A 22,593-nucleotide genomic window follows, 5' to 3' on the forward strand; every position below is an offset into this window, starting at 1 on the left:
CACGGCATGATTATACAAAGTTACCATAAGAAGTAGTTAAGTTGGTCAGCTTTGCTTCTATGGTAATGGTTGAGACCTCTGGTTAGATATAATCTATAACCTTAATCCAGTGTGTTCAGATTTATGGGGACTAAATAATATATTCTAGAATGAGCAAAGTGGAGTACGGCCATCTAGGATATTAGTCAATCGCCTCTGTGTAATGACCGAGACTGACGAGTTTGTGATTATGAGATCGTATAACCAGCCGGTGCGAGACTCAAGTGTTATAGGAATCCGGATGGGTGTAATTTCAATAGAGTTCAACCGAATAATCAAACATTCACATACATTTAACGATTAACAAACATCTATTGGCCTTTTTTATTTTTGGAGTCAGATGAAACAAAGAGGTAATTCAATGAATTTGCCACACTGAAAAGACAGTAACGCAGTAATCTTTCACAAGCTTATCAGAAACTGTTGTTGGACCGATCGGGCGGAGACTTAATACTGTTTTTCACAATATGTCTCATGGCAAAAAAAGTGTCATTAAAAAAAAATAGCTGAGGTAAGACTGCAGAGAATATACAACATGCACATCAATACAATACTTGCAGTTAACATTTACAGTGACACTGGTTTTAAAGCAACATGATGAGCTTAAGTATAGCATTTCTTGTAGTGTATTTGTGTATCCGGATGGATATTCCAGGCATGATTTAGATACGAATCAAGTTCACTGTGGTTCCTCCTCGTAGTCGACTATAATGGCACACTCTCTCGTCCACGTCCAGATGTTCTCCTGAAAATAAATAATTCTAGCAGTGACTGATGTGCAGGCTCACTCATCAAACTGAAGTTTTTAAGTTTGGTGCATCAGATCAACCTCAAGAAACGATTGACGAATGCTGTGTTTACCTTCATAAACCAGAGACATCCTCTCTGGTTTCTTCCCTGCCATGTCACAGGCCTCCTTTAGTAAAACTGAGAGTTTTTCCTGTGGGAACATGTCCACGCCCATGAACTTCCCATCACATCTTACTTTGAGGTTGATCTTCTCCACTTCTGCAATCTCATTAGGGTCAGTGAGGGAGTTTGGGTAATACTGTGATGGGATCTGATGAACTGAAACGACAGAGTTAAACAATGACCTTGAGAACACATACATCAAGATCCCAGAAGGATGTTGTGCATCATAAATCAGAGTTCAGTTCAAACAGGTTTGAAGGCCTGAAGTCAAAGAAACATGGCATTGGTAATGTGTAATATGGGACATATTTCTAAGTGAAACTCAGTCTGTATTTGATTGGGAATTTCATCCCAGAGTGCAGACAGACCTGAATGTGAGTTTGCGGGGGATTGTGCGGGACTGTTCCCCTCCTGGACCACCGACACCAACGCTGGAGCAGGTTTAGTGACTGGGATGTCATCTGAAAACAGAAACTTTTTGATTCAGGATTCTGAGGACAAACCTATTTTAATTGGAATAACATAAGACTGATGAATTGTGCATAATAAGACCAACTTAACTTTAATCAACTTTAATACTGCAGTTAAACTGCTGAATCTGTGGTTACATACTACACATACTGCTAAAAAAAACGACTAATCTAACAATTTAATTAAATCTAAGTATTTAAACTATAAAATAACGCCAGTGGAAGAATGGGAATTATGGGAAAAAATATATTTTTTTATTATTAAAGTATATGCACAACTCATTAAAAACTAAGCAAAAGCATTTAGATCCAAATGGTTTTAAGAAACAAATTCAGTCCAAACCTTCGACTGGTCTAGTGTTATGCACAAACACAACTACAGAGTATGGGCTAGATGTGCGGCGTACGTTTGTCTGAACTCTCCGATGGCTCCGTCTGATCAGGATTGTCTGAACTCTCCGATGGCTTCGTCTGATCTGGATCAGGTTTGTCTGAGCTGTCCGATGGCTTCGTCTGATCAGGTTTGTCTGAACTCTCCGATGGCTTCGTCTGATCAGGATCAGGTTTGTCTGAACTCTCCGATGGCTTCGTCTGATCAGGTTTGTCTGAGCTAGTGTCCGATGGCTTCGTCTGATCAGGTGTTGAACCCCAGAACACTGCGCTGATCTTCTCCCACTTCAAAGCATAATACAAATCAAAGGTTATTTTAAAATAAAGTTAGAATTAAAAGTCTAGTCTTCTGATTTCTCAGTAATCAATAGGCTTGCACAGAATGTGAGAACAGATTTCAGATTGTAGTATTATTCACTAAATTCTCACAAATTCTACACATGCCCACAACTTGTGCTTCTTTGTTTTAATAATACGGTTTATACTGTAAAAAAGTGAAAATGACATGTGTTGTCAAATTACATTGGCTATTAAATATCAATACAATAAAGTTGTTCGTTTGGTATGAGCCACCACACAATGTAACACAAAGTGAAAATAAAAGCGACATTTTGGGGTTATTATGTAAACAAAAGTTACCATGGTGAATACACAACATGAACTGTTAATGAAACAACTGCTCTGCTGACTAATATCATAAACATGCCTGCATACAAATCATTGGTAAAACAGCTAAACAGGCCAATAAGAGACCATTTAAAACGTCTACACATGATTAAAACTGATCAGAGATCAGGTAAAACCCACAGACACTTGTTCAGTGATTCATGGGTTGACAGATCTTCGACCCCACCGACGAAATATTGAAATTTCGAACAGTTATGACGCAATGAAGCCTCGTTTACTTGAAATCACGTGACTCTGGCAGTGTGTACGCGATCGGAACCAATGATTCGGGACAGAAGATTTGTAATGTCTCGAAGCTTCATGAAGCAGGGTTTTGAAATCGTCATCTCTACTCTTTACTTAAAGGGTTAGTTCACCCAACAATTCTGTCATCATTTACTCACCCTCAAGTTGTTTCAATCCTGTATACATTTCTTTGTTCTGCTGAACACGAAGATATTTTGAAGAATGTTTGTAACCTAACAGTTGATGAGTCCCATTGACTTCCATAGTATGAAAAAAAAACCTCTATGGATGTCAGTGGTGCCCCACAACTGTTAGGTTACAAACATTCTTCAAAATATCTTCCTTTGTCCAGGTTTGGAACAACTTGAGGGTGAGTAAATGATGACAGAATTTTAGTTTTTGGGTGAACTATCCCTTTAAACTGGGTCTGACAAAAGCGTTCACGCAAGCCCTTCACAATAAAAGTCTCTCATCAGAAAAACAGAATTACGTTTGTTGTCGTTTCTTTGACTGGAAACTCCGCTACCCACTTGAGAAATACTGGCATATACTTTATATTATATGATTTTTTATGACTTTTGTCATTTTATACACTTTTTTAAAACTGTAATTTAAACCAGTATTTGTAAATGTTACCACCACATAAACCGTATAAACCAAGGTTACCACTTCATTTTGTAAGTGTTAATATGTGTAGCTATTCTGATGAAGCTCTCAGCCACTAAACACTCTCAGCTCTGTTCTACACATGTTACCAGTTAAATCCAATGCAAAGAATCTTGTTTGAGATGAAAATGTAGTCTTACCAGACTCGTGATATAACTGTATAACCTGTCCATATCTCCACACCTGTAGTAATCTCACCGCTGGCTGAAACTGTAATCTCACTGCAGGCTGAAACTGCTTATATACTGGAACTTACTTTCCCTTTCTTTCTTTCTTTCTTCCCACGGGATTCCCCTTAGAAACCCCCTAAGATTCTGCATAACTTCTCAGCATTTGTATTATGCATGCAGATTATACCTTTACATTAAATGTCCTAAAGCAATAGTTTACCCAATATGATTTCATTTATTTTAGTGTATAAAAAGGATCACATATCTTTTCCATAAAATTAGTTTATAGTGACATCATCCAAACTCTAAAAAGAGTTTGCAAATTGTTTTTACAGTTTCATAAAGTGAAATCATTATGTAGAGGTGTATTCATATAAGTATTCAAGATACTTTTTATATTATCTTCATGTTTTCCATGATATATGGAATGTATGGATATATGTTTTCCATGATTTTCCATGATTTTCATATTTAGAGGATGTTGTCCTGTCTGGAATTCACCTCACTTTTATGACATCATCTCAGGTTTTACTTTGTTTGTCAAGTTCATAAAATCACAGTGTATTGTCGAGGGAGAACCTGGTTCCTTTTCTTCTGCCTATAAGAGCTTCTGAATTATTTTGCAGTTTGTGGTTAAACATGCTGTGTAGTGGAGGAGCTCTGGAGGCCTTTAACCTGTTAACTGTCACCCCCCTTGTGTGTGTGTGTGTGTGTGTGTGTGTGTGTGTGTGTGTGTGTGTGTGTGTGTGTGTGTGTGTGTGTGTGTGTGTGTGTGTGTGTGTGTGTAGTTGAGGAGCTCTGGAGGTCTTTAACCTGTTAACTGTCACCCCCCTTGTGTGTGTGTGTGTGTGTGTGTGTGTGTGTGTGTGTGTGTGTGTGTGTGTGTGTGTGTGTGTGTGTGTGTGTGTGTGTGTGTGTGTGTGTGTGTGTGTGTGTGTGTGTGTGTGTGTGTGTGTGTGTGTGTGTGTGTGTGTGTGTGTGTGTGTGTGTGTGTTGAGGAGCTCTGGAGGTCTTTAAAAGCGTTACGGTTAGCCCGACTAGCTCAGACGGTAGAGCACGAGTTGTTGATCATCCATCATAGATCCCCGGGTTTGGTGATTCCCTGGATGTTATCGCGCAGAACTTTATGATGACGCTTCGCGCCTCTTTCCCGAGCCCTTTCCCGTTCTTCAGATCATATAATCTACAGTCGTGCTGGTTGATAATGAACAGTTCTTACTCTACAAGCTCAGCAAAAGTAAACAAAGGGGGACACAAGACATATCATTGATTATAGAAAAATTATGAACGTGGCATCTGTTATATTATTCTGTTTATGCTCCTGTGTGTGTGTGCGTGCGTGCGTGCGTGCGTGTGTGTGTGTGTGTGTGTGTGTGTGTGTGTGTGTGTGTGTGTGAGAAAGAGAGAGTGCGTGTGTGTGTGTGTGTGTGTGTGTGTGTGTGTAGTTGAGGAGCTCTGGAGGTCTTTAACCTGTTAACTGTCACCCCCTTGTGTGTGTGTGTGTGTGTGTGTGTGTGTGTGTGTGTGTGTGTGTGTGTGTGTGTGTGTGTGTGTGTGTGTGTGTGTGTGTGTGTGAGTGAGGCTTGTGAAGTTGAATAAAAAAAAACTTGTTCAAAAGTCATGTAACACAGTCTCATAAGTTTAAATAATTTGTCTAGTTTTAAGGTCTGTAAGAGGACAAACTTAGATTACAATAGAAATTGTTAATATTTTGAATTTTTTCTGACCTGCAATGAACAAATGTCATTTCCACCACATCTCAATATACAGCTGTTAAAAATAGAATAATAATGCCACTCAAGAATTGTCTAAGATCATTTTTTGTAACTAGTTTTATCAGTTTTTCCACAATTTACAATAATTATACATTTGTCAATGAGATAAATTAACTGCCCTAAGGACCAAATGGTGAACTGTACACCTGTCACACTGAAATTTAATATTGGTTTGGGCAAGAGCTTATTAGAAAATAAATAACTTGAATTTTTATATGAAGTAGAGCATGATCTCGTAAATTGTGGATACATTTTTAATGTGTGATGAGAACTTTTTAAATATTTTTTAAAAAATGTGTGTGGTGCTGGAAATGACAAAGGATTAACGTGAATGTAGAGAAACAGTAGATATATTTATTAGAAAAACTCTTAAACTCATCACACTCAGTAAACTCAATTCACAAAGTCATTAAACATAACCACAACTGTGTTTAGTGTAGTGCTGAGCTTGATGTTTACAACTGATTTGTCTCACAGATGAACGGTTACAGTGGATACTGTAAATAACTGACACAACTGATGGCAAGGCAAAAATATAAGCAATAAATGATGCAACAAAATTGAATTTTCATTTATCTAAATGAAATCAATTAATATAAAAGTATAATTTAGAAATAAAAATAATATAAATATAAATATAAAAAGTATTGTAATTTATTATAATATTATAATATAAAAAGTATTACACAAATCTACTCTTGCAATCCATATCAACTGTACTTTGTAACCATAAATGTCATTCCCACATGCTGTCATTTCCACCACAGAGGGCAGTGTGGTAGAGGGCAGTGTGGTGGAAATGATATTTCTGTAGTTTTTTGTAAAAAAATGGAAGATAGCTTCACTGATTAGCTTTGAATTAATACTTAGCATTTCATGTATGCAAAATACTCTTATTTAACTTAAAATGTTTATTATATATTAACTGATCAAGCAATATTTACCTTGATTTTTCTTATTTTGTTCTTGATGAAAATGTAAAATTGCCTCCATGTCCAACATGTGCTCTGATGTCTCTGAACATTTCCACAGAAACCACCTAAACAATCTTTCACACAAACTCTTTAAAGGGACATTACAGTGTTGTGGAGGAAATGACACCAATACTGTGGGACAGCTATATTTTGTATAAAAAGTAATATTGATGGTGGTCTCACATTAAATACTATAATGTATTTTAATTATTTTACTAGTGCTTATTTAGGTATATTAATAGTTACCAGATAAGTCATATTTTTAAACTGTATTTTCATTGTTGAAGTTAAAAAGCCTGGGTGTGCGACAAGGAGAAAACGCTCTCGGTTACTAACGTAACCTCGGTTCTCTCTAGATGAGGGAACGAGTGTTACGTAAGCTAGCTTACGCTACGGGAAAATCCCTTTTCTCGAGAATACTGAAGCCAAAAAAATATCCTTAATTTTGCATTAATTTAAAACGCATTGCTGCATAAGCAGACCTAGGCGAGGCAGCTCATGCGCCTATTGGTTGCTCTGCAGCAACTGCTGCAACCTATCGAGGGACTGCCTGTGACGAAGCACCAATGAGGGCGCGGGCGCCCGTGCACGTCACGTCCCGCCAGAATGGGCGTGGCTTAAGGCTATATAGCAGAGTCCAGATTCTTTGGTTCTCTTACGAGAGGTTCTCTCGTATTGCGTAAGTTTAGCTTACGCTACGGGTAAAGTCATCTTTTCTCGAGATATGAAGCAAAAAATTATCCTTAATTTTTATATCTTGTCAACGCAGTGCGGCAGCAAGCAGACCTAGAGCAGGCAATCTAGCGTGCTCATAGGCTGCTCTGCGGCAACTGCAGCAGCCTATCACTGAGCCCTTGGCGTGACGTCACGCCAAATGAGCGCGAGCAGCGCGCCTACGCGTCACGGCCCGAGGCGGGGCGTGGCAGAGGGTATAAATATGGGCTGAGAGGCTGCTTTCACTGATTTTTGTCTCTTCAGCGAAGCTCTAGGCATCGCTGATCTCTGAGGAAGCCGCCGTTGAAACCAGCGCCTTGCAAGCCGAGGATTCTGCCTGAGGAAGCCGGCCGCCTTCGCCGCCTTCAGCTATCCCTGCCTGCTTCGCTATCCGGCGAATATATCCTTTATTTGCTCTATGTGTGTGTGTTGTGTGCTCGCCCCGCGACACACTTTGCATCTAAAAGAGCGCGAGGCGTTGTTTCAAATGCCTCGCTCATCCTGTGGCTCGTGCAGAGCCACGCTCAGCGACGGAGACCGCCTTGTGATTGCGCTCTCTGCCTGGCCTTCTACCCGGGCGGCTGCGTACAGCGAGCCGGGTATGACAGCTGAGCGCTCGCCGGAGCCCCTCCCGCGAGCCTCGCTCTCTCCTTCTCCCCCGCCCTTCACCGACGTGCAGCGGCCGGCCATTGCCCGCACTGCCGTCGCCTCAGGGGACGAAGCAGATGACGTCAGACCCCTCTGTCAAGCCGCGCAAACGGCGCCGCTCACAAGGGATGTCAGAAACGGACGGTCTCGGGCTATAGCTTCCTTTACGTTACAAGAAAGCTACCCCCCCGTCACTGGCTAAAGGAGAGTAGAGTGTTAGCGGACTAACCTCCATTCCTGACATATTTCTCAGTCCCCTCCTAAGCTCAGGCGACTGGAAATACATATATTGCAGTAACGAGCCTGTTTTTTTGCACGCACGCCTGCAAACTAACGCTACGCAAAACATGACGACGCTCGCCCTTCCTGCGCTCTTCCCCTCTGTTCGAGCCGCGCAAACGCGCCGCTCACAAGGGATGTCAGAAGTAGGCGGTCACGGGCTGGCTTCCTTCACGTTATAAGAAAGCTACCCCGCGTCTCGGTCGTGCGCGTCACCTACCGGCCACCTCCATTTCTCAGTCCCCTCCTAAGCTACAGGCGACTAGAAATATCTATGTTGCAGTAAACGAGCCTGTTTTCATACACGCACGTCTGCAAACTAACGATGTCACAGCACATGATGACATCTTCCCGCTCTCTCTCCCTTTGTCCGAGCCGCGCAACCGCGCCGTTCTCAAAGGATATCAGAGCGGACGTCACGAGCACCGGCGAAAAGAGGAAGTCCCACCCAGGTCGGACTAAACTCCGTTCCTGACATATTTCTCAGTCCCCTCTAAAGTTCAGGCGGCTGGAAATACTAATACTGCAGTAAACGAGCCTGTTTAAGACACGCGCGCCTGCAAACAAACGCCGAAACGAAACACGACGCTCTGTGATATGCTCGCGCTAACTGAGAGCTTATGTGTGCCCCTGTGGCTCAGTGGCAGAACACTAGGCTTCCGTGCTGGAGACCCGAGTTCGAATCCGACTCTGGCGGCAGATAAATATATTTTTTCTGCTGGCTTCTCCGAGCTCGCGGCAGCTTTCTTACATACAGAAAGTGAACCCGCATCTCGCACCCTCCCGCTCTCAGGATGGTGCTTGAGTATTTATGAGCGTCTAAACATATGAGCCATCAAAGCATTCGCTCTATCAGTTTCCTATAACGCCAATGGTGTTATAAGTGTAGAATATGTGCCCACTCCCACGTGCTCACTGCTACACACAAACACGGTCTCCCCGGTAACGCTCACAGAGCGCACTCTCATAGCGGGCATGCGCCGCTCGAGTGCTAAGCGTAGAGAATGTGCCCACAATTCTGTGCCCACACCTACCCACTGCCCGCTCTGTTACACAGTTACACCGGGTTGCAGATCCTCCAAAGCTCACAAACATTCCGGCTCTGGCCGAAGGTGTCATAAGTGTAGAAAATGTGCTCACCACTACACACAAACACTATCCCCATGGTAACACGCTCAGAGCGCACTCTCATAAAGCGGACACACGCTCGAGTACCAAGTGTAGTAAATGTGCCCACAACCCTGTGCTCACAACTACCCGCTGCTTGCTCTGCCACTCAGTTACCTCGGGTTACAAAGCTCCCAAACACTGGCCGTGTTATAAGTGTAAACTCTGCGCCCGCTCACGAGCACGCGCACCCACTTTCAGACATGACAACCCCCACGCCGCTCTCGCGCCAGGGGTGTTTAGCAGCAAAACTCGCTCCATCCGTAGCGATCGAGCCATCATATGCTGTACAGCCAGTCAGCACTGTTTTCCAGCCCCCGTGTTCGAGCACTGGCGGCGCGTCGCCGCCCCATCCTCTCTGATACAGGTTCCCCATCCCGCTCAGCGCGGCGATCTGAACCCAGAGACCATTCGACCCCTAGCTATGCGTGCAAAAGCATGGGAAGCTATTCAGGGCGCGTCAGAATGGGTGCTGAATACTATATAACACGGCTATTCGCTTCAATTCGCTCGTCGCCCCCCGCGCTTTCTAGCGCAGACGGAGACAAAAGTGACTTTAGAAGCAGCGCACCTGCTTCAAGCAGAAATAGCGAAGCTGCTGCGCAAAGGGGCTATAGAACAGGTTTATCCTTCTCTGAGCGAGTCGGGCTTTACAGCCGTTACTTCCTCGTACCCAAGAAGGACGGAGCGCTGAGACCTATTTTAGATCTGAGACATTTGAACAAAGCTCTCATGAGACGGCCGTTCAAAATGATCACAACCAGACAAATCCTCGCGCAAATTCGCCCGGGAGACTGGTTCATCTCTCTCGATCTAAAGGACACATATTTTCAGATTCAGATAATACCCCGTCACAGGCCATTCTTGAGATTCGCCTTCGACGGTCGGGTATATCAGTACACCGTCCTGCCGTTCGGTCTATCTTTAGCACCCCGTACATTACGAAGTGCATGGACGCGGCTCTCTCTCCCCTGAGGAGACAAGGAATGCGGATACTGAATTATCTGGACGACTGGCTAGTCCTCGCGCAGTCAGAGGCAGAGCTTTTGTCTCACAGAACAGCGCTTCTCAGCCATCTGGAATGCTTGGGTCTCTCGGTCAACTGGACCAAGAGCTCATTACTGCCCCGCCAGTCGACTTCCTTTCTCGGAATAGAACTGGACTCGGTGGCTATGACGGCCAGATTGTCAGAGCAGCGCGCGCTCCGCATTCGACATCTCGCCGCGTCTTTCCAGACGGGCAGTCAGGTTCCGCTGAGGACATTCCAGCGAGTCCTGGGGCATATGGCCTCAGCTGCAGCAGTGCTCCAGCTGGGCTTACTGCGCATGCGCCCGCTTCAACGCTGGCTGAAAGCGCGAGTGCCTCACCGAGCCTGGACGGCCGGCCGCTTACGAGTCAGAGTGGATCATGGCTGTGTTTCAGCCCTGCAGCCCTGGCTAGCAGCCGAATGGTATCGCACGGGAGTGACGATGGGAGTTGTCTCGCACCGGAAAGTTGTCTCGACAGATGCGTCCAACCTAGGTTGGGGAGCGCTATTAGAGGGCAGACCGGTCTATGGCCCTTGGTCAGACCAGGAGAGTCACCTTCATATAAACTGTCTAGAGATGCTGGCGGTCGAGAAAGCGCTCAAGCACTTCCTCCCATACCTACAGGGCCACCATGTACTAGTCCGCACGGACAACATGTCAGTGGTAGCCTATGTGAACCGTCAGGGCGGTGTCAGATCCAAAACACTCTGCGCCCTGGCGGAACGCCTCCTTGTGTGGGCTCAGCACTCACTGCGCTCGCTGAGAGCCGCGCATGTGCCGGGTCTCCTGAACGAGGGTCCAGACAGACTGTCCAGGGACAATGTTCCCCTGGGGGAGTGGTCTTTGCATCCCCAAACAGTCCAGTCACTGTGGCGCCGTTTCGGCAGAGCGGAAGTCGACCTCTTTGCGTCAAAAGACAACGCGCACTGCCCACGGTTCTTTTCCAAGAGCGAGGACGCGCTGGCCCAAACCTGGACCAGCGGCCCGCTTTACGCTTTTCCCCCTGTCTCTCTGCTGCCACAAGTCATCTGGAGAATCAGGGAAGCGCGCCACACGGTGCTCCTCATAGCCCCGTATTGGGAGAATCAAACGTGGTTCCCAGATCTAATACGGCTGGCGGACACACCCCCCTGGCCGATACCGGTAAGAAGAGACCTTCTCTCTCAAGCCCGCGGCTCGATCTGGCATCCTCATCCAGAGCGTTGTCTCTGCATGTATGGATAGTCAACGGATACCCGTTGACTTGCCAACAGGGGTTGTGAACACGATCACACAGTCTAGAGCTCCCTCTACGAGACGGCTCTACACATCTAAATGGTCTGTGTTTAATAAATGGTGCACCGCCCAGGGGCTGGATCCACAAACATGTGAGGTGTCGCGTGTGCTTTGTTTCCTCCAAGAGCTGTTGGACATGGGCAGGTCCCCCTCCACGCTCAAAGTATATGTTGCGGCCATATCAGCTTTTTCCGACTCGGCGCTGGGCCGCGCATTAGGGAGGAATGAGTTCATTATCCGCTTCCTTAGAGGAGCTAGGAGGATGAACCCCCCGCGACCCCCCTCGGTTCCTATTTGGGATCTTTCCCTGGTCTTAGAGGCCATGAAAGCGCATCCCTTTGAACCCATGGAAACTGTGGATATGAAATACCTCACGCTCAAAACCGTTTTTCTGATAGCCCTATCTTCAGTCAAACGTGTGGGTGACCTGCATGCGTTATCAGTTAACGCGGCATGTCTCGAGTTCGGACCTAATGACTCTAAAGTCATTCTCAAACCGAGACACGGTTATGTCCCCAAAGTGTTGGGCACACCCTTCAGAGCACAGGTCATTTCTCTCTCAGCTTTGCCGGCTACCGGCAGCGAAGTTGACAGTAATCTCCTTTGCCCTGTCAGAGCGCTGAGAAATTACATTACGCGCTCCGCCGCCATGAGGCGCTCGGAGCAGCTTTTCGTTTAGTTTGGTGGGCGCACCAAGGGTCTCGCCGCCTCGAAACACACTCTGTCCAGATGGATAGTGGACGCTATTGCAGCTGCTTATGCGTCTAAAGACCTGCAATGCCCTTTGGGCATCAGAGCCCACTCTACTAGAGGCATGGCCTCGTCATGGGCTTGGACTAGCGGAATTTCTATTCATGACATTTGTACGGCGGCGGGCTGGGCCTCCCCGTCTACATTTGTTAGATTTTACAATCTAGAAGTTCCCGCCCTGCAGGCTAAACTTTTATCAGTCTAAATCTCGCGTAGGCCGGCCCACTTCTGTGCGCGGGCTACTGCTGTTTGATTTAGCCCTCCTGGTTGAGCTGTACAATATAAGGGTTGGTTAGTCAGACCGGCCGCGCCGTTCTGTTCCCCCTACTATGTGCTTATGTACTTGCGCTAGCCATATCATTGGCCGCCTGGCTCACACTCTCGTGTTCCCCGGGCTTCCCTGGGACTCATTCAGTGGATGCCGGGCGCGCACGGCGTTGACAAGGGAGTTCCCGTAGCGTAAGCTAAACTTACGCAATACGAGAGAACCTCTCGTAAGAGAACGTACTCGGTTACCTAACGTAACCTCTGTTCTCTCTAGAGAGGGAACGAGTATTGCGTAACCCGCCGTGCTCGCGCCACGAGCTCACTCGCTTCTGCGACAAAAACCATTGAAAGCAGCCTCTCAGCCCATATTTATACCCTCTGCCACGCCCCGCCTCGGGCCGTGACGCGTAGGCGCGCTGCTCGCGCTCATTTGGCGTGACGTCACGCCAAGGGCTCAGTGATAGGCTGCTGCAGTTGCCGCAGAGCAGCCTATGAGCACGCTAGATTGCCTGCTCTAGGTCTGCTTGCTGCCGCACTGCGTTGACAAGATATAAAAATTAAGGATAATTTTTTGCTTCATATCTCGAGAAAAGATGACTTTACCCGTAGCGTAAGCTAAACTTACGCAATACTCGTTCCCTCTCTAGAGAGAACAGAGGTTACGTTAGGTAACCGAGTACGTTTTCTTTGGTTTTTCATACTGAAGCGAAACCAGAAAGTAGCACAAGCACGGCAGGGTTAAGCAACACTCGTTCCCTCATCTAGAGAGAAACGAGGTTACGTTAGTAACCGAGAGCGTTCTCTTACGAGAGTACTCTCGTGTTGCGTAAGCTAGCTTACGCTACGGGAACCCAATGTAAAACGCTGTGCGTGCTAGTAATGTCCACACATATATTCCCAAGGGCATGTGCCCGGGGCTACACATAATAGTGGTAATATCTGGGCCGACCAGGGTGGGCCTAAGAATATAATTAACCATTCCTGAGAAGGGGGAATGGGTGCTTAGTACGGTACAACAGCCGGGATAGACATCCGTGGGCTGAACCTCATAAGAATGATTTAATAACTGCTTTGTCAGTCAGAAGACATCTGAACCCAAGGGACAGATGTGAGTGTATAATCACAGTCAGGGGGAACGATCAGCCTGATCTGTCGATCTAGTTTCCTTGCCGGCAGCACGTATATAATATACAGTCTGCGCAGATCTGAGTCGAGCAGAACAGTACGTGTTATGTTAGACTGACAACAGCTTATCCTGTAAGGTGGGAACTTCCAGGTTATAAAACCTTATAAATGTAGACGGAGAGGCCCAGCCTGCCGCCATACAAATATCCTGGAGTGAAACTCCGCTGGACCATGCCCACGAAGAGGCCATGCCTCTGGTGGAATGAGCTCTGATGCCCAGAGGACATCGAAGGCCCTTAGACCCATAAGCTAGAGCGATAGCATCAACTATCCACCTGGATAGGCTCTGTTTCGACGTGGCTAGCCCTTTGGTACGGCCATGAAGAAACAAAGAACTGTTCTGACTGCCTGAAGCAGCAGACCGTTCAACATATATTCTTAATGCCCTGACAGGGCAGCGAAAATTCACATCGCCCTCACCATCAGATCTTGGGAGAGCTGACGGTGAAATGACTTGTGGTCTGAACGGAGTGGAAAGCACTTTGGGGACATAACCGTGTCTTGGTTTGAGGATGACTTTGGAGTCATTAAGCCCAAACTCAATGCACGTAGCACTCACAGAGAGCGCGTGGAGGTCACCCACTCGCTTAAACTGAGGCGAGAGCCATGAGGAAAACGGTCTTAACGAAAGATACCACAGATCCACGGACTGAAGTGGTTCGAAGGGTTCACCCTTCATGGCATCCAGGACCATGGAGAGGTCCCAGACCGGAACCAGAGGGGGCCAGGGAGGGTTTAATCTCCTAGCTCCTCTCAAGAAGCAGATGATGAGATAATTCCTTCCCAGTGACTGGCCATGCATAGGTTTTGTAAACGCTACTATAGCTGTGTCCCAATGTGAAGACTGCATCCTTCGAAGGCTGCGGACTTCAAACGATGCAGCCTATGCGTCCTCCGAATGACACACCATGTAGCCTTCGTAGGATTTCCTAATTGTGCAGCCAGGTGTTCCCGATTACCGCTCCAGGCGCCAAGCAACGGTGCGAGAGTATGCTGCCATCCTGACAATTCATTTGATATAATTAAGTAAACAGCTATGGAGCCAGAATTGGCTATTTTCATTTTTATGTTTTATATTTTACTGGAGGACCAGGTCATGTAGGCCTACTTTCGGCTTAGCCGAAGATTCAAATGTTCATTTATATCTTACCTTGATGCGATTTTGTAGGCTAGTGTATTCTTTTTATTATGCACATAAATGGACCATGGTAAATATATTTACACAGGTTTTCAACCCTATTTGAATATAAAACTCAGTTGAATATAAAAAGTCCAGTGCGAATGTTACTCCCACTCGTCATCGGCAGCTGTCAGTCACTGTTGCTAGGCGACAAGAACAATCCTCCGCCGCTAGACCGGTCCGAGCGCTTCAGATGCACTCTTTGAAATGGGACAGTGCTGTAGTTAGCAACAATTTGTTAATATTGTGACAATAGGCCTACATTTTGTTAGTTTAATTTTCAAAATAACCAGTGGTGGTATGTAAGGAACTACATCGTTAATACTCGAAGTGATTTTCCCACACAGGACAGCAACACTACAAAATTATTTTACAATATGATGCATTGTTTTACAATAAACTACACAAAAGTATATAGTTTAAATGTATCAACCTTGAAAATATTCAGAAGTAAAATGCAACATATGCAGTAATATAAAAGCAGAACCATCATAAAAACCCTGACAAGGTTTTTTTTCCTCCAGAATTCCTTTACTTTAATGTACTTAAGGTATCAAGAGTAAGAGTATGCAAGATAAGTTTGCTTAACTAAGGTTTGAAATATATGACTAGTAGTTTTTCCCCAAAGCGGTATTAGTGGTTATTTAAAGTACTTCAGTGTAATAAAGTATCTCAATATTTATTCCATGAGTCAGCCCTGCAAACCTGTTGGTAGACGTGGATAGTGTAAATATGCAGTCAAACACTCTGGAGAGCATCCCAGATGATGTCCCACCAGCAGGAGGCCTTACCAGGGTCTCTATTGTGGAGCCCATCCCGGTCCAGCAGCAAACCAGGGTCTCCCTCTCAGCTGAATAAAAGTCTACATCATTTTTTCTTATTTTATGTACTGTAAATTTAAAAGTTTATGTTGATTTTGATATGTTTAAAATATGTTGTAAATAGTTGGGGGAAAACAGTTATAGAAGAATTTGTTTCATGTAGAAATGATGACTGTCATTACAAAAATAAACAATGTCCCGAGCAAAGAATTCTCTTTTATTTACACATTTAAAGTTGCATAATTTTTTTTTCCTTTTAAAAAATATAAGTGAAAAAAAGTTAAACAAGAATATATATATATATATATATATATATATATATATATATATATTTCTCAATGATTCTTTCAAGAGGAGAAAACAGCCTGTCCATTCTCTCTTGTGCTCTCCTCGCCTCTGCAGTCCCATGTCTTCTCTAATCAAGTCCAAAAACTCGTCCTCTCTGTCTTGCCTTCATCGTGGTGCTGGTGCTGATGCTGATGCTGCTGGTCCTGGTGCTGATGCTGATGCTGCTGCCTCTGGCTCTTCCTCTTCTTGGTCACACACTGCTGAACTCGGCCCTGATGTGTCCTCAGGGATTGAGGCAATGAGGGTGCAATGCCTCTGTCCCAACATCTCATCCATGAGGACAAACCAGGGCCAAGTTTCAGCAGTGGGTTTCCCACTCACACCCTCTCCTGTCCCAGGACACGTGCAATCCTAAGGCAGAGCAAATTAACCATGGCTTGTTAATAACAACAGCACAATACATTTCAGCAAAGATGTGATCTCAACTTTCTTACTTTGTATTTTTAAAATCATATTCATGAATACTCAAATTTGGTTAAGCACAGCACTACAAAAACACATAAAAGTGAAACCTCATTGCCTTATCTACTGCTTTTCTTATTGTTGTGGGCTTTATAGGGTGAGTGATATTTCTTATTTACACAAGTTAGACAGACTAGTGCATATATTACAATAAAATGTAATTTAATTTATTTCGTTTATTTATTTTTTTAATTGCAGTTTAATAAATTGAGCTGTCTGCTCCTTGCTCCCTGAAACAATTATTAAACTAATATTAGCACAAGTTTTGCCTCAGACCACCTGACAAATGAAGCCACGCAATGGTGATTTTAAGTTAAGATGAAGTTTATAAGAAAGAAAAACTTGTGGCTTTTAACTGTGGTTTCACTAGCTATTTGAGTAAATGAAAACATAATACTTACATTTAAATGTGAATTTGCCGTCCACCAGCGAACTCTCGGCCGTCATTTTTTTTTTTTTATAAAAATGCTGTCGTCACCGACGCGCGATGACTTATGGGGTAGGATAGTCCGCTAAGTGTCCATTTATTTACATTTACATTTACATTTATTCATTTAGCTGACGCTTCTATCCAAAGCGACTTACAATTGCTATATATGTCAGAGGTCGCACGCCTCTGGAGCAACTAGGGGTTAAGTGTCTTGCTCAGGGACACATTGGTGTCTCACAGTGGATTCGAACCCGGGTCTCTCACACCAAAGGCATGTGTCTTATCCATTGCGCCACTACCACCCCTTGATAAGTGTAATAAAGTTGGAAGTTGGAAAATAAAGAAGGATTTATGTATCCTTCCTTTCACGGGGAATCGAAGGGTGCATTTGGCGTCGCTTTAGCCTTCGTCGCGCCGCGATTACGCAACCGGCCTTCGAATACGGACTTCGGAGGATGCAGAATTGAATTGGGACAGCCTTCATCGCGCCGCGGTGACGCAATCGGCCTTCAAATGCGACCTCCGAAGTGTGCAGCCTTTGAATTGGGACATCCTTCGTCGCTCCGCTGTGACGTTTCGACGCGCCGCTGTGACGCAATCGGCCTTCAAATACGGCCTTCGGAGGATGCAGACTTCACATTGGCTGCCACGTATACTTTGAGCGTGGAGGGGGACCTGCCCTCATCCAAAAGCTCTAGAAGAAAGGGGAGAATCTCCGTAACGCCACAGCGTTGTGGATCTGTGTTTCGAGCCGACCACCAGCCAGCAAACACTGACCACTTAGAAGCGTAGAGCCGTCTAGTAGAGGGCGCTCTAGCCGGTGTAATTATGTTCAACACTCCCGCTGGGAGATCAGTGGGTACTTGTTGATAAGTCGGGGCGCGGGTGCCAAATCGCGCCCTTGGCCTGGGAGAGGAGATCCTTCCTCACCGGAATCGGCCATGGGGTCGTGCTCGCTAGCTGCATCAGCTCCGGAAACCAAACTTGGTTCCTCCAGAGCGGTGCCACGAGGAGCACAGAGCATTCGTTCTCCTTGATTCGCTTGATCACCTGTGGTAATAGCGCGATCGGGGGAAACGCATAGAGCGGGCGGCTGGGCCAGTCGCGGGCCAGCGCATCCCTATCTTTCGTGAAAAATATTGGGCAGTGCGCGATCAGAGGTCAATTTCCGCTCTGCCGAAGGTGTCCCATAGTGACTGGACTACCTGAGGGTGCAGGGACCATTCCTCGGGGGGAACATTGTCCCTGGACAGTATGTCTGGAACCACATTCTGGCAGCCTGGCACATGCGCTGCTCTTAGCGAGCGCAGATTGAGTTGGGCCCACACGAGGAGGCATTATGCCAGCGTGTGGAGGCTCCATGACCTGAGACCGCCCTGACGGTTTGTGTAAGACACCACCGCCATGTTGTCCGTACGGACTAAGACATTGTGGCCCTTTAGGAAGGGGAGAAAATGTCCCAAGGCGTTCTCGACCGCTTGCATCTCCAGACAGTTTATGTGTAAGCGCCCTTCCTGGGCTGCCCACAGACCAAAAAACTGGCCTGCCCTCGTAGAGGGTGCCCCAACCTGAGTTGGAGGCGTCTGTCGAGTTTACTTTTCGTTTCGAGACTGTTCCCAGATCCACGCCTGACTGATACCAGTCTGTCACCTTCCAAGGGTCCAGTGCCTGAGGCGAACGCGGCCGGAGGTCCATGCTTGAAGCGGGACCCTCGTTTTCAGCCAGTGCTGGAGAGGGCGCGTGAAAAGCAAGCGCAGTCAAAGCACTGCCAAGGCCGAACCCATAAGACCCAGCATCCTCTGAAAACTCTCGAGAGGAAAGATGCTGCCGACCTTGAAAAACGTTACTGAGCGTTGAATTTGCAGCGCGCGCTGTGACGTCAGCCGCACTGTCATTGACACTGAGTCTAAATCTGTCCCCAGAAAGGAATTTTCTGGCTGGGAGACAGCGGACTCTTGGTCCAGTTGATTTGGAGACCCAAATCCTGTAAATGGTCGAGTAATAAAGCTTTGTGGGCTATCAGCTCTGCCTCTGACTGTGCTATAATCAGCTGACATCTCAGGGGAGCGAGCGCCGCGTCCATGCACTTTGTGAATGTACGAGGTGCCAAGATAGACCGAACGGCAGGACGGTGTACTGATAGCTCTGACCCTCGAAGGCGAATCGCAAGAAAGGCCTGTGATGGGGCGCTATTTGAATCTGAAAATAGGCGTCCTTCAGATCCACAGAGATAAACCAGTCTCTCGGGCGAATTTGCGCGAGAATTTGTCTGGTCGTGAGCATTTTGAACGATCTCCGCATGAGGGCTTTGTAAAACCGTCTGAGATCTAGGATGGGTCTGAGACCGCCATCCTTGTTTGGGGCGAGGAAATACCTGCTGTAGAAACCTGACTCGCTCTGTGTCAGAGGGACGGTTTCTATAGCCCCCCTTTTTTTTCATTTTTTTTTTTTCAGTTTCGCAATCTCTCTGCAAAGTAGGTGTGCCACTTCGTCTTTCACCGTGGTTTCGACCCTGGCTCGAAAGCGTGGGGGTCTGCGAGCGAACTGCAGTGAATAGCCTCGTTCTATAGTGTTCAGTACCCAGTCTGACACGCCCGGGATCATCTCCCATGCTTTTATGCTTAAAGCTAGAGGGAGAGTGGTGTTCGGACTCTGGTCACTGTGTGTGGTACATAGCATACAGTGTTTGCTAGTGAGCGCGCGCTCTTCACACACAACACAATTTGTGTTTATTGTTGGGTTCTCTGCACACAGAACGCATTTTGTGTTTATTAACAGGGGCTGTGAGTGAGCGTGTGTCACAGAGCGACCTGTGTTTGTGAGTAGGGGTGAGCACTGTAAAGCGGGCACCTTTTCTACATTTAAAACACACGCGACGTGAGCCGGTTTTATTGATGTGGGCCGTGAATGAGTGTGCAACACTGAACAGGCCGTGCTTATGTGTAGGAGTGAGCACTGAGAAGTGGGCACAGAACCTACAATTATTACACCATCGGCGTGAGCCAACACTTCCGGCATGAGCCGGACCAACAGACATAATGAGATTTATCTGGGTTGCCGTGAAAACGGCGTTTGGGTACAGGCGAGCGGGTTGTATAACGGGCTCGTTGGCTGCAAAATACACTCCTCCAGTCACCTCTGCTGTGGGAACTGTGAGAGCGAAGCGTTGTCGAAAAGAGCGCAGTATAATTTATATCTGCCGCAGAGCCGGGATAAAAACACGGGTCTCTGGCGCCAAAGCCTTAGATTGCGCCACAGGGGGGAAATGACATAAGCTTTCAGTAGCGTGAGCAATAAGAGAGCGTCATGTGAGTCACGCGGGGGGGCACCGGCGTGGGCTCCTATGTTTAAAACGCTCATAGTACTCGAGCCCCGCCATTGAACGGGAGGGCGCGAGGGGCTGGTCCGCTTTCTGTACATAAGAAGCAGGCCGCGAGCTCAGAGAAAAACAGCATACGTTTTTTGACTGCCGCCAGAGCCGGGATTGAACATGGGTCTCTGGCGCGAAAGCCTTGAATTTTCCCACTGAGCCACAGGGGGAACTGACATAAGCTTTCGGTCAGCGTGAGCATATAACAGAGCGTCATGTGAGTCACCCGGGGTGGAACCGGCATGGGCTCATATGTTTAAAAACGCTCATAATACTCGAACCCCGCCATTTGAATGGGAGGGCGCGAGGGGCGGGTCCGCTTTCTGTACGTAAGAAAGCTGGCTGCGAGCTCAGAGGAAAACAGCATAAGTTTTAACTGCCACCAGAGCCGGGATCGAACACGGGTCTCTGGCGCGAAAGCCTTAGGCTACGTCTACATTAATCCGGATACATTTGAAAACGGTGTTTTCGTTTAGAAACGCTCTCCGTCCACACTAGCGTTTTCAAGCGTTTTCGGACGTTTCAGTGTGGATGAGAAACTTTTGAAAAACGCCTGAAAACACTCAATTCACCTTTACTGCGCATGTGTAAAACCCCACAAAAGCTCACTGATATGATTCAGATGGAAAAATAAATAATGAAGTTATCGCGCAATTCTTCTGACAGGATAATTTTATTTAGTAAAATATCTCACCATTCACTGATGCGTCCAGGTCGCACGCAGACACCATATGTTTGGTCTAAAACGCGACTGCTCTCATGTATCACCGCAGGACAGCAAATGTGAGTAGGCTAAATTATGTCATCTTTGCAGGACTGTGATATGAAGAGTGTGCAATGTAGAATATTTTTTAGCAACAGTGTGAAAGTGAATAGCACATAACAGGCACAATACTGGTATAAACATGAATATCTATTGGTACAATATGCGTCACATGACTAAATTTACGTCATCGTTTTTAAATCCCTCCGGTTTCACAGTCCACACGGCGTTTTCAAATGTATACGCTTTGGAGTGCGTTTTCAAAAAGCTTCGTTTTCATTAATAAAAACGCCGTCTCAGTGTGGACGGAAGGCCAAAACGGAGAGAAAAAGATGCGTTTTCAAACGAAAATGTATTAGTGTGGACATGGCCTTAGATTTCACCACTGAGACACAGGGGGAAATGACATGAGCTTTCAGTCAGCGTGAGCATATAACAGAGCGTCATGTGAGTCACGTGGGGTGGAACCGGCATGGGCTCATATGTTTAAAACGCTCATAATACTCGAACCCCGCCATTTGGATGGGAGGGCGCGAGGGGCGGGTCCGCTTTCTGTACGTAAGAAAGCTGGCCGCGAGCTCAGCTGCAATATGACTCAGAGAGCGATGCACACGGGGAGTTAGCCGGCATGCAAGCGATCTCAGGGATGACCTCCGCCGTTCTCTGTGAACGGCGCTTTTTATGGCGCGGCCCAGAAGAGAGAAGCGGAGGGGCGGGGTCCACGTCAAGGAGGCTAGTCGAGCCCGCAGGGTCGACATAGCCATAGCCTCGCATTCCGGGCAGCCGCCCTAGGAAAGCGCGTGGTCCGTGTGGAGAAAAGAGGCATTTGAAACAACGCCTCTGCTCTTTTAGATGCTTGTGTCGCGGGGGGAACACACACAATGCAAATACAAGATAGAAAGGATATAGGCGCCGGCTTCTGTCTGCGAAGCAGATGGCTCGTCCCGCTGAAAGGCTCTTTCGATGGCGCAGGCTTCTCTGGAGAACAGCGATGTGATGTGACCACTTCGCTGAAGAGATGAAAAATCAAAGAACAACCTATCTGGACTCTGCTATATAGCCTTAAGCCACGCCCATTCTGGCGGGACGTGACGTGCACGGGCGCCCGCGCCCTCATTGGTGCTTCGTCACAGGCAGTCCCTCGATAGGTTGCAGCAGTTGCTGCAGAGCTACCAATAGGCGCGTGAGCTGCCTCGCCTAGGTCTGCTTATGCAGCAATGCGTTTTAAATTAATGCAAAATTAAGGATAATTTTTTGGCTTCAGTATTCTCGAGAAAAGGGATTTTCCCGTAGCGTAAGCTAGCTTACGCAACACGAGAGTACTCTCGTAAGAGAACAGTGATTTTGACACCTATTAGGAGGTTGAAAAGTATGAAAAAATCATAATAGAAAGGTAGTAAAAAGTTTTTAACGAGGTTTTATTGTTAGTTTGAAAAAGAAAGAGGAATTTGTCCAAAATTATATGTATTTTTAAAAATATGACATAAGTACATAAAAGTGCCCATAGTCTAAGAATCACCCATATATGAAGACTATTTCCCAAACCCATCACCAAATCAACGCACCGAACTTTGGGGGACCGAGCCTTCGCCATCGCT

General features: G+C 46.3%; 1 protein-coding gene across 1 annotated transcript; it reads right to left on the reverse strand.

Moving 5' to 3' along the window:
• Window positions 1-344: 344 nt before the first annotated feature.
• Window positions 345-3,611, reverse strand: LOC309483631 (uncharacterized protein). The gene is made up of 5 exons (XM_082149552.1): window positions 3,530-3,611; window positions 1,829-2,096; window positions 1,320-1,412; window positions 901-1,107; window positions 345-784 (listed from the first exon to the last, which is right to left on the reverse strand). Exons 1-5 carry the CDS (start codon window positions 3,560-3,562, stop codon window positions 702-704), a joined length of 684 nt encoding a protein of 227 aa, XP_082005678.1. The 5' UTR covers window positions 3,563-3,611; the 3' UTR covers window positions 345-701.
• Between the last annotated feature and the right edge of the window lie 18,982 nt (window positions 3,612-22,593).

This window comes from Leuciscus leuciscus (genome assembly GCF_965113295.1).
Source record: "Leuciscus leuciscus genome assembly, chromosome: 2".
NCBI classification, from domain to species: domain Eukaryota; kingdom Metazoa; phylum Chordata; class Actinopteri; order Cypriniformes; family Leuciscidae; genus Leuciscus; species Leuciscus leuciscus.

Coding starts and splice junctions, on each gene's coding strand:
- LOC309483631 (XM_082149552.1), bottom strand. CDS start 3,562: ATGGACAGGTTATACAGTTATATCACGAGTCTG. Junction 1,108..1,319: donor CCCCGCAAACTCACATTCAG/GTCTGTCTGCAC, acceptor CTGTCGTTTCAG/TTCATCAGATCCCATCACAG. Junction 785..900: donor GATGTCTCTGGTTTATGAAG/GTAAACACAGCA, acceptor ATTTATTTTCAG/GAGAACATCTGGACGTGGAC.